The sequence below is a fragment of the Callorhinus ursinus genome, unplaced genomic scaffold (assembly GCF_003265705.2).
Source record: "Callorhinus ursinus isolate GAN/ISIS: 27379988/994484 unplaced genomic scaffold, GSC_fseal_2.0 scaffold3, whole genome shotgun sequence".
Classification (NCBI taxonomy): domain Eukaryota; kingdom Metazoa; phylum Chordata; class Mammalia; order Carnivora; family Otariidae; genus Callorhinus; species Callorhinus ursinus.
In genome coordinates, this window is record NW_027397065.1 from 11590336 (window position 1) to 11603013 (window position 12678).

The 12678-nt window shown below is 37.8% G+C and overlaps 1 protein-coding gene across 7 annotated transcripts in view; it reads right to left on the reverse strand.

Annotated features, from left to right (window-relative positions):
• The window catches only part of KIAA0825 (KIAA0825 ortholog), a 413115-nt gene that overhangs the window by 206235 nt on the left and 194202 nt on the right, over positions 1-12678 (reverse strand). For all 7 annotated transcript variants that reach the window (XM_073888176.1, XM_073888171.1, XM_073888172.1 and 4 more), the window contains 3 exons: positions 9082-9490; positions 4916-5075; positions 696-854 (listed from right to left, as the gene is read on the reverse strand). In XM_073888176.1, coding sequence (XP_073744277.1) covers positions 696-854; positions 4916-5075; positions 9082-9490 — 728 coding nt within the window. The remainder of the gene's footprint in view (positions 1-695; positions 855-4915; positions 5076-9081; positions 9491-12678) is intronic.

A 12678-nucleotide genomic window follows, 5' to 3' on the forward strand; every position in this document is an offset into this window, starting at 1 on the left:
CAACTTTAGGTTTCAAATACTTTGGCTTAAATATGACCTTTTTAATATAATGACTGAAGCAGGTAGCTTAAACAGTGGCATAATCTGACATTAAAAACGTGTGGAATTTATTACATTACCTTTATTCCAAATATCTGGACTTTAAGATCATTTGCAAATTCATTTGAAATGCAGGAATATGTTTAGGGTTATAAAAAGGGAAATTTACCTCATGCCACCTAAAATAGCAAGTCAAGGCTTTATTTATAATTAGTTGTAAACTCTTTTATTATTTCCCTGATAACGTAGATAAATTCATAAAAATTGCAAGGTGTTCTTTGAGTGGGTGGATTGGGGATGGCGGTGGGCAGCAAGGGAGAAGACCATTATGAAATGCCTGGTTTTTTAGACCTTCTGTAGACACAGCCAAACAGATGTTCCCTCTGCCCATGGCGAACTGACCTGGTCAAAAGTTAAGTTATACAGACCAAACATATGAATCAGTTTGACAAATAGAAAGAAGGTAAAATAACTTTTCCAAAGTCAATTCATGCAGACCACATAAGTAAGAACAAGGCCTTTTGCTTTCCAGCCAAAAAAAGAAAAAAAAAAGGAAAAGAAAAGCTTATAAGTATTCAAACACAAAGCACCTTTTTCCTTTATTTATGTAAAAAAAAAATCACACATTTAAGTTAACTTTACTATTTTCCACATACCTGATCTAGCATGTTTTCACTAAACGCCTTGTACACCTGGAAAGGGTTAAAGGCAGAAGGCTGATCTTCCACACTCCTCAAGGTCGTCTTTAAAGGTCTGATGGGTAATGGCTTTTCCTCTGAACCATTCATAGAAAACAGCTGTTCTTTTAAATATTCCTTCAAGGGGAAAAAAAAATTACAAGTCGTGATGGTGGGAAGCATATATTCTCTTTAAAAATACACTGATCAATATCCAAATCTACCCTTTCAGCACATTTGCTAGATTACAGTGTATTACTTGCCTCAGGACAGAATACATTTTCAGAAGAAACATAGCAGAATACCAATCAGCATTGCAATAAACCCATCAAAAACAGGTTCACCTAATATATAGGATAGATTAGAAAACCATTTAACAAATTCTCACATAATGAATGTATGCTTGATATATCAGAATCTTTTAAATAGGCATTGTCTTGTCATTGGTTCATGTGTTAACATGTCTGGTTACCAAAACTTAACTCAGATGCATGATTCCTCACAGTACAAGATTGCTCATTCATTCACTAAGTGCAGTTGTTATCTACTCTATGCTCAGCAGAGTGCTAAGTACTCTGATATTTCACTGCAAGCAATCTTCCTTTATGTAGAATTAATTATAATCCAAACTCCTAAACTCTATTTCCATACCTTGGACTGAAAAATATCAAGGTTCAAATGAAGCTCAACATACGTAATTCTAATCCCCCAACTGCCCATGGCAGCCTGGGCAAAAAAGTCAATCTACTGCTTTATATTTCATTTTCCATTCATAAATAAGGTGAATGATCTTAATCTATTTTATTGGACTCTTTCTGGAAGACAATTAAAATGACGTCAAGGTTCCCATGTAAACCATCAAATACTTACTATTAATAAGTCATTTAAGAAATAAAATATAAAAGTTCTCCAGTATGTCAAAATATAATTTTTTCTTCAAGAGTAGGACTAGGTTGAGAACACTAGAGCTGAAAAGGACTTCAGAGGTCATCTGGAAAACCCTTGCTACTCAAAGTCTGGCGCCAAGACCAGCCCAGTCAGCCTGGGAACTTGTTAGAAAAACAGAATCTCGGGCCCCACCCCAAAGGGACTCTAACTACTAACATGATTTCCCAGGAGATTGGCAGGCACTTGAAAGTTTTTGAATAACTCTAGCCCACACTACATTCAGCGGTTGGCTCTGAAAAGTCACGGATGAACCTGAAGTTACACAGGAGTGAGTGGTAGAGTCTAAGTGAGAAGCCACGTCTTTGGTCTCAGGTCATTGTGCTTTTTCCTGTGTCTCTATAATATAACTTCCTGAACAGAGAACGCCTACCGTACTCATCCAGGAAGGTAAATTTTAGATCCTAAAATCCTAAACACCAGAAGCAACTGCTACTTTAACTATGATAATCATTTCTTAAATTTGCTCATTGTGGACATCTCCTTAGATGAATTCTGTAGCATCATTTACGCACAGACTCCTAAGTATCGTTAGATAATAAAACCACCAGAAAAGAATGTTATGCCTAGATTTAGATTTAGATTTTTATACAGAAATAAAATTTCTCTCCATCATGATTTCTGAATGTAAAATTTTGAAAAGGAATAAAAGATTCTAACAAGAACAACTGCTTTGTTGGCTAATAACCATCTGTTTCAACTGATTTCCCCTTACATTGCTACATTTGGCTTGTTGTCCTTGTTCCACAATTCAAAAGAGATCAAGTGCTGTGCTGCAAGCTGGGAACACAATGGTGTTTTCTCCTTTGTTAATTTCTCTAACCTGTCCACTATCTTCTCACTATTGTCACTTGTCACCACCCCTTCTCAAAAACCTGATTTTTTGTGGTGTTGCTTTAACCGGACTTATTGCTAATGTGATGTATTTCTCTAGAAAAGATACATTCTTCTTTGAACATCCTTTCTTGAACACCCTCCCTGCGCAGTTACATACGTATTTCTCTACCTACTGTTTCTGTTTTTCTCTCCTGAAGAGTCCCGTGACCTCAACTACCACACTCAGTGAGGCCACCAAAATCTCTTGTCATGGCCTCCTTCACCTTTGTTCGTGGCCACGTTCTTCCACTACCCACTGGACTTTTATGCTCCGACATCCTTCCTTTATCGCAAAGACGAACACTCTTAAACTCATTTCCTCTCAGAACTTTGTTATGACTCGATGGCACACTCATTCTTCCCCTCGCCCAGGCCCGTACCTGTAAATGTCACTGTATTTATGCTCCCTTTTTGAAGCATAGTCAGCAGTACACCTGAAAATGCTCAAGACTCATAGTGCTACTCAGCAGGTGAACAAACTTCACAGTGCAATTACACCTACAGCTTAACGACGCCTCCACATAAAAGCCGCCATAGGACAACGCTGGGCACTGAGTCAGCTGTGTGCCGTTACCGAGTTTGTTGCGGGTTTAAATGTTTTAGTAGTCACGAGTCAAAGGGCTCACTACTTTCTCTGGGCTAGCCTCACCTCCCAGTACGCCTCTTCATACCTTGCCGCGATGCTTCTCAGCACAATCAGCAAGGACTTAGCTTGACATCCCATGTGATAAACATTGCCGTAACAGTAAGCATATTCAGTTGTAAGGAAAGGAAAAATCCTAACTTGGAACTTCATTGATCAAACTGTAGCAGTGCCCCAGTGAAGAGTCTTACACACATCAGGAGTCGCAGCAGACCTGTTCAGAGCCGCGGCCTCAGAGGCCACAAATTCTACGACGGGAGAACTGCCTTTCGATTTCCTGAATAGAATAGGTGGCTGACAGCCAGTAAATACTCAACTTAATTTTGCTTCTTGGTGATTACTGATCTTTTTCATGTTAAGGGCTTTTTGAAAAGTGGACTGGTCTATCAGTTTGGCAATCTCTACCAGCCATTCCTGTTCTCAGAACTCTTATAACGCCACTTTCCTAAAAATCTGAGGGTAAGCCTCCTGCAACATCTGTTCCTCAGTAATCACCATGGTTACTTAGGCCCATCTGGGTGGCCATGTGGCCATGCCAATGAAGACCACGACTTCGCAATGGTGGTCTTGCAGTTAGCCAAGGCCACGAGCTCCTGAGTTCCCCACACAGAAACCCTAAACAAATGATGAGGGATCATTAGCAAATGGGAATAAGTTGTGTAATTTGCTAACAATTATATACTGAGCTCTGGTGCCTCGGGACTGGACCATTTCTCACAGCCACAAATCCTTCACATTCTTTTCAGGCCATCCTTGAATGCACTATTACATCGCCTGCTTATTGACTGGTTGATTAGCTCTAGGAAAGCCAGGAAACAAAATTTACCTGAAGTAACTTTCAGGTAGATGGTAGCGAAAGAACATTTATGTAACTGGGTTGTAAAATGCTGTGGTAGAATTTAATTCACTCCTCGGAAATTTATCGTTTTTAAGGCCTACCTCATTGAGATAGAACACTATAGCTTCCCATTATTCATATTATAGAATTTTTAGTATTCCGAAAAATACATTAATACATTTGCACAGAAACACATAATTCTAATTCACGTTAGATGTCACGTTCTAATTCAGGTACAAATGTTCAAATTAAAAACCTGATGAAGTTAGCCCATTTGTATTGTTCCAAGTCCATAGCTGAGATACCTGCTCTTTACATTTTTGCTCAAACAGCCAGAAACATGCAAGGTCAGAGGCTTAACCCAGCAGAGACGTAGACAAGCATGACATCGGCTCTAACCAGTGTCCATGCATTAATGCATTTTCTTGGGTTAATCTAGCTGCTCCCTAATATGGTTCAATATTCTTCTCGAGTTTTCTCATTATGGAAGAAATCTACAACTTCACCAGACAAGTATGACGTCTATAGGAGAAGAAGTACATCTCTCTCCAGAAAATTCATCATTTCACAAACAGCAGATTTTAACATCAGCTTAACAGTCACAAACACACAATTCCCAAACTACACGTCTAGTCTATACAATTCAGAACTGAACAGAGTTTATGAGCCGTGTTATTGTTTAAACCATATAAATAAAACCTACATTGTTTCGGTGAAGCTTCTGCTATACAAATGCAGAACAGCCGGGGCTGAATAGATTCTATTAATAATGCAATATTGAGTTTGGTATTGACTTTAAGAAGTATTATCACCTCCTTGACTAACCCTTAGCTGCCAGCAGACGCTGCCTCAGGCCAGTACACACCTAATTGCTCGGTAAAAAGGCCGTTTCCCTACCTCATTGAGCCGCATGATGTGATAAATTTGCCGCAGGTACTCGCCGCCACCTGGTTTGTGGCAGATATCCAGGACCATCATGTTTATTTTCTGCTCAGTCAGTTCAAGAGCACTATCTCCTTCTTCTAAGGCTGTGCTTTTCTCTATTGTCATAAATGCACTAAGTACAAAGAAAGCATATAAGTATCAGTGGTGAAGAATTGTAAAGATGGAAAATAATCCAAGAGATTGAGTGTGGAGAGTCGATGTAAATCTCATATTCAAAGCACCATAAAGACCGCTCAAGTAGGTAAGCTTTCCCAAACCGCCCCTGCCCATAGAAACAGCACCTCAGAACTAAGCACCTGAGAGCATTTAAAAAAAATTGAATCGTTTCTTTAAAACAGTTCTTTATTGCATTTGTACTCCTATCTATAAAACATTTTCCCATTACTGCAATTGTTGAAATTGCTACAATCATGGGATGAAAACAAAACATTTCTTTTTAAGAACATGTAAGAAATAATTTGTATTTTCTCTTTGAGGATAAAAAGTATCTTTGACGCCAGAAATAGCTTTGGTATTCTGTCTTTTGTAGATTCCTCTTTACACCTGTCTTAGAACACATTAAAGACTAATTACAGTGTCAAAAGGGGCAGCCTATTATGCTAAATATAGGCTGGGCGCTTCCTGACAGCGTGCTTACCACTGGGTTTTTTTAAATTGGCCTTTTGACACTTGTTGCCTTCTAAAAATATATGGCCCCTGTCCTGTTTCTTCTTGGTAAGGATACCGAGCAAAAGTCACTACCCTGATTATTCTTCCAGGAAAAGGGTTATCATCATCACACCGGAATATGCAACTTTTATTTGTGAAACATTTCTAAGAACACATTCACTTGTTATTGATTTTAAACATTATTCACATAGTAACAATGAATGACATAAATTAAAAAAAAATTCTCCAACTATACCAGTGCAAAAGAGATCATGGTATTCAACTTACATCATATATATCCCACACCACTTTTCTTCTTACAGTTGCTATTAGGATCATGTTGGGCTTTGCAATCTAAGTATGCTTAAGAAAATGCATGGTTTTCCACTGTTCCTCAGACTAAATGAAATTTACTGTGGTATAATCAGCTGTATACTGCAGTTCATTACTGAGATTTTGCCATGATTATAAAATTAGTTCTGCTAAGAGTCAGTGCCGCTGACCTGAAGACTGAACCAAATGATACCCAGCTGCTGGACATTAACTTTTATATTGCTTCCACATGTAGCTTCTCTTAAAAAAAGAACTTTACAATTGTATAAAGCTTGCTAAAAATAAAGCGAATCCTACTCTTAGACATATTCATTAGCTAGCGTAAATCTTTAAACAAACAAAAAAGACCTTGTTGCAATAAAAGAAGTTTGTAAATATCTTTTTGAAGCTGCATATAGGTTGCAAGCAAAATTTCTTGTCAGGTTGTATAGACGCTGACATTGAAAAAGTTGAGGCCCTCTGACAAAAGAGTGTCTCAGTGTCAGCCCCTGAATTGTATCCTTTCCTGTCCATCACTATGCAGGTGAAGCAAATGATTGGATTCAGTCAATGCCATGATTAATGAGTTCCTCTCTGGATTTGGGACTGCCTATCAATCATGTCATTAGGGAGAATGTGCCCTGAAAGAGGCAGACCTTAGCCAAGGAATAACTGCATTAATCTTAATCTGTATATGCACCCAGCCAGCCAAGTCAGGGTCACCATGATGAAAAACAATAATCTTCAACTCGACAAATTACTTTGCAAAGACAGACATTTCTTTACTTTTGGGGCTGTGTGTTCTCCAGAATCTAAGCTGACTGTTTACAGTTTGAGTGTTACTACAAAGTGAAGGTTATTTTAATGAATAGTAATGCTTTCAGGCAGTATGCAAGACAAGCAAGGCTTACAGCTGCCTGCCACCTTTCCACTGCAGGTCTTTTCACAATTTCCATAAAATCAAAGTTAAATCTGAATGCGAGTGAAGCAAATCTACCTAAATGATATTGTGCAGTTCCAAGATAATCGTCATGGGGAATTAAAATTTCAATTATCTTAAGAGAAGAACTATTTCAGTTTAAATGGTTACATTCCCAAACTTAAAACAATTATGGTAAAAGCCAAGGCAGCCCTTCACCTATATAGTTACCAGGGTTTAATATATGTTTTCCTTACAGTACAGATCTAGAAACTAAATGATCATCGATTTGTGAGAAATATGTAGAGGTAGAAGTTCACTTGTATAACAATCAACCTGAAATCAGAGTCAAGAAGTACATTCCTATAGTGCCCATTAAATCCTTTAAGAGGTGACGTAACGTGAGTTAATAAGTTTAACCATTTCAAATAAATATAAGAAATAACTTTAAGTCCGAACTTTTATATATTGATATTTGAGAAACTGAGAAAGACATAGCATTGTGCTAATTACATACTTACTACTACACATTCAGTAACTTTAAGGACTGTACAACATTTTTTAAAGATCAGCAAGTTTCATTTTGGATGCATGTTGCAACAGATAGCTAATCAGTCAAATATTAGCTAGAAAACTCCCTACATAGGAGGTATCAGATGTGTTGGTGCTGTTTATAAGGAATTTAAACGAACTTTAAAGGAAAAATTTTATTAATGGATTCCTGTAGGTGGCCCCAGGTATATAGCTGAGACATTACTTCACACTGATCTTATTGATAGAGGGACCCCTAAATCAAAAGTATCATAAATTTAACTTTATCATCAGATCCACTATTTTTATTCTTTTTTTCTTCCTCTCTCTTTATAATCACTGTCGTGGATATGACATTTGGCCTTAATCTTTTAGTCACTGGATTCAATACCTGTAAATTGGTACTGAATGCAAATGTAAAGATTAAGAAGCCTGCTTTTAGAGTCTCTAAGTATTTGCCTGACTGCTGCCGTTATTCCTACCCACAGGACACCCCAGAAATAAATTTCTAGAAGTCAGTATGACAAGACCAGGAAAATCACAATTACCTACATTTTTCCATTTGGATTAACATGAAGTCTTACAGATTAATACAAACCAGTAAAGAGTATTCATTATCATGATACCAGTGAGTGCATTTTAACAGAGTTTATGAATAACAAATGCTTACTAGTTCTAAGCTTGATGCTAAAAACTTTATGAATGTTATTTAGTTTTTCAAAACCACTCCCACCAGCTTGGTATCACCACTGAAAGTGAGGCTTTGAGAGAGTCCATAATTTGCCTAAGATGGCCCACTTACAAGGGATTTGTATTTGCCCATCTGATTCCAAAGCCTGAGCTCTTTGTCACTACCATGGACTAAGGAAAGTAACAATTCTTAGTCGTTTCAGGCAGAGAGTTAAAATAGTATCTGCTAGCAACATGAGTAGATTTTAAAAGAATGGGGGACAGTGTGTCAGTGGTCTAAGGAAGGGCTGGTTAGTGATCTATAGGCCATATGAACTGTAATTCCTTTATCAATATCATGCAGTTCTTAACTGAAGACTAATTTTAAGACAGGAGTACTCTATGTACATATTTAAATTCATCAGGGACCCTTAAAAATCTTAGCGATACCACAAATCACTTAGCTCTTGGTGACAAACCAATGAGAAGGCTGACATTTTCATACGGAAACAGCTGGGTGTGTTTATAGCTCGAGTGTGATATGCCCCAGTTGCCCTCTGGGATTCTTACATTACCAGATGAAAAATGTGTACCTTTTTGACAATCAGGTACACAGAAAGCAATAAAAAGCCTTTTATATCCATTAATTCCTTCTTAATTTAATCTCCATGCCCAATCCATTTACAAAATGCTCCAGGCTATCCACTGGATACCTGTTTGTGCACTGAAAAGGAATGAAACCAAATTCTCTCAGGTTTAACTACCACTACCACCCTTTTTATCAGAAACCTTAAGATGGTGACTAAACAGGTATAATGTTCCAGCGTGTCGATGGGATTCAAATTTTAATAAAACAGGGAACGTCTGATAATCCCGTTTTTAATGGACTATTTATCTTTTTCTGTATTCATCAAAGTTCCCATGAAGTTAAAGAAAATAACCACTGTTGCCTATCTCAGTCTTTTGTTGTTGTTTATTGTTGATTTTGTTATTGTGAACGTATTTGATGAAATTCAGTGAAAGAAAAACATCGCTTTACCATTTGGTGCTCAAATTCCTTGCTTTCAACAACTGGCTCTCAATCCAGTTGGGTTTTTCCTGCTCAATGCTCTGTATGACCTTCTGGGTCATTTGATTAGGGCCACTTGTCTGCTTTCCCATGATGCTTTCCAAACACACACAGATTAAACCAAGTTTCTCTTTACTCCATCTGTCAAGGGAGGCACCTGTTAAAAGTTCCACAGTGTTTCCATCCTCAAATATCCGACATATAATTACAATCAAGTTCCAGACAAGGAGGCTAGCTTTCTTCAATTCAACAAAGTTTTTTGACATTTTTCTCTCAGACAGAAAAAAGAAGTATTTAATTGGGGGAGGCAAACATGCAATCACCGTAGGTAACTTGCTGATTACAATAGATACTGCCTGAGCAGCAAGCCTTGTGAAGCCTGGGGAAGAAAGGAAAGAAAAGGTATGATTAATATTAGCATTTGCATTCCATTACTGTGTTGTTTTGAGTGTTGCGTGGGGATGTCTAATTTTTGTGGAGAAAATTGTCGAGAAGAGCAAGTGCCTGACATATTCCGACAGAACTTCACTGGGGTCCCCTCCAGTGCTGCCTAAAATTCCCCAAATCTCAAACTCATTTTTTTTTCTTTTCTCATGAATGAAGATTAGAAAATTTAAAATTATTAATTATACTTTTATCTATTAGGACTGCAGGTTTAAAGGGCTCAGATGCCCTCTTAATTAACAAATGTAAAGGCACTCCTGTTGGACCTCTCTGTGGCCTTTGATACTTTCTTAAACCTCCTCCTCCCTTGGAATCCATAACAGAATCATTCCAGATCTTGCTGGGACTGGCTCCCCTTCTTCTACTTCTTAGCCCAAATGTCACCTCCTCAGATAGCCTTCACTCACCACCCCATCCAAAGCATCCCTTCATTCTCTTCCCATCCCAAGTCCCACTTCCTCTCTATCATCAGAGGCTATTTTGTCACCTAATAATTATCTTCCTAATTGTTAATTATCTGTCACCCTCCACTAGAACATAAGCTCCATGAAGACACTACTGTATCCCCAACACTGAGTACTTCATATATCAGCTGTTCAATAAAGATTTGGTGAATGAATGAGCCAACAAACTGTGTCCCATGCTAGTTCTAGTTTATACCAACACCTCTTAAATGTAGGTATTGTTAAGAAGTCCTTGCCTATTGAATGATGATTCTACACACTCTCCCTTGCTTGGGGTCCTTTATCTGAAGGATGTACTGATCCTCCCTCTCTAGATCAGGGTGCCTCAACTTTGGCATTAATGACATTTGGGCTGGATAATTCTTTGTTGGGAGGAGCTGTCCTGTGCACTACAAGATGTTTCAGCAGCATCTGTAGCCTACACCCACTAGATCCCAAGTAACGTTCTCCTCACTGTGACAACCAAGAATGTCTCCAAGCATTGCCAAATGTCCCCTAGGGGGCAAAACCTTTCCTGGTGGAGAACCACTCTTCTAGATGATTCTCAGAATCTTCAGTCTTGGCCTTTCTCCAGGGTAGCAATCCTACAACTACAGCTCCCTGTTGGACATTTCACTTCTCTGTGCTAGTAATGATTAACTCATTATAATTAAAACCAAATTAATTGTTTTCCTTCCAAACTTGCTTGGCCTTGCTCACTCTCCCTCCCTCCTCCCTCCATCCCTTCCATTCTTCCTTCTTTTAAAATCTTTTAAGTAATCCTGTTCATCTTTCATTCCAGAAACCACACTGATAAATCCTCCTACCCCCTCATCTCTGACATCCAGTTTCACCTCACTGGGAAACATGGCTACCCACCTATTAAAGCCCCTCCTTACAAATGGTACCTGGACTACGGCAGTACTCTCATAACCCATCTCCCTGCTCCAGACTATGCTCAGCCTCTCACCTGTGTCGTGAAGCCAAATTCACATACTATAAAATCTGTTATCTAATTTCTCAGCCACAGTTTGAGCTGCTCCCACTGTTATGAGATCAGTCTCTGGAGTGTTGCTGTCAAAATACTCCACAGTCCAGCCTCAGACAGTTTCTGTAAACCTTCTCTTTATTTGTATCCTCATTGCTTTTAGGCTTCTGAATATCTCATTACTCTCACATGGAACGCCCTCTCTCTCCATGGTCACCCATCTTTTTCAACTCTTGGTTCAAAGTCCTGTCCTCCTGTGAATTTTATTTGAACATACTATCTATATGACCAGTTTGGTAATTAGGTCTGTAATGTGCATGCTGTCATCTTTTGTATTATCATCTATTATTGCTTATGATATTTATGTCTTCATGAGTTATCTTTACAACTAGATGAAAAGCTCCTCAAGAGCATGGGAAAAAACCTTATCAGTCCTTGACTATCCCACAAAGCCAGGTATGGTGTTTTAATCCACTACATACATAATAGAATTTGAAAATTGAAACTGAGTGACAAGTCAAAAGAAGGTAGCTTTGAGTTCTTCAGTAAAACATTCTTTACTGCTTTTGCTAAACACAAATAATAAAACAATGTGAAAGATTTTTCAAGATATTTGTGACATTTAAAGAAGTCACTCTGCTCTAAAAAAGTACAAAGCTCTTGGAAAACATATGTCTAGTCTAGTGACTCCACAGAAATTCATGACAACTTAAGAATTGTGTTAAAAATGAACTGGAACACTCTTCATAAGTTTGTAAAATTGGGCCCAACATATATTTGAAAGATCTCATAAGACTATTGTGTTCAATAAAATAATAAATGTGAGAACACCTAGTTCAGTACTTGGTAATGAATAGTTCCATGATAAGTGCTTTCTTTTTATCCAAATGAGTATGCTTAGATGAAGCTTGAAATACAGATAAAGCAAACTGAGAAACTCCTTTGTGACCACTCTTCCCTGTGTTCTCAAATGATTTTAAATGTTTGTTGTTCTTTACGTGTTTGTGTCAAATATTCCCTATTCTAACCTCAGGTGTTTGAATTAAAAGATTCTATCTTGTGTTCTGCTTATTTAAAAGAGGGTTTAACTGCAGATACCAAGGAAACATTTGACAATCTAAGGAGATACCAGGTAAAGATTATCGATTCTCTTTACACCTGCACTTCTACTGGTACTTTAGAAAATCTGAGGACTCCAGGTACTCAGATCCCCACGACTTTATTCAAGCTTATGGCAAATTCCAATCAGAACCTTTAGACTACTGACAAGTGAATAAATCCATTCTACTAATCATAGGGACTCTGAGTCTGTGATGATGTTAACAACACTCCAGGCAGGGATCTTTTAAGAATGCCACACACTCATTTTTCTGCCCTTATTTAAATGTTCTGGCTTCTGTCTCAGCCATATATATGTTACATGTTGGAAGGGCCAACTTCAGAGCTGACATAGTGTGAAAAAACGTATGTCTTAGAATGGATGCAATGTGATATTAATATTTATGTATTTATCATTTCTTTCTTCCTAGACATGGACCACTGGCTGTAATAATATATTTTGTGATTATAAAACATGCAGAAAGGAAATTTACAATGAATGAAGTAAAGACAAAATAATATCTTAAAGTTATTTTTATAAAATTTTATTTATTAATGTTATAAGGTGTCCATAATAATTTCTTGACTGAGAAT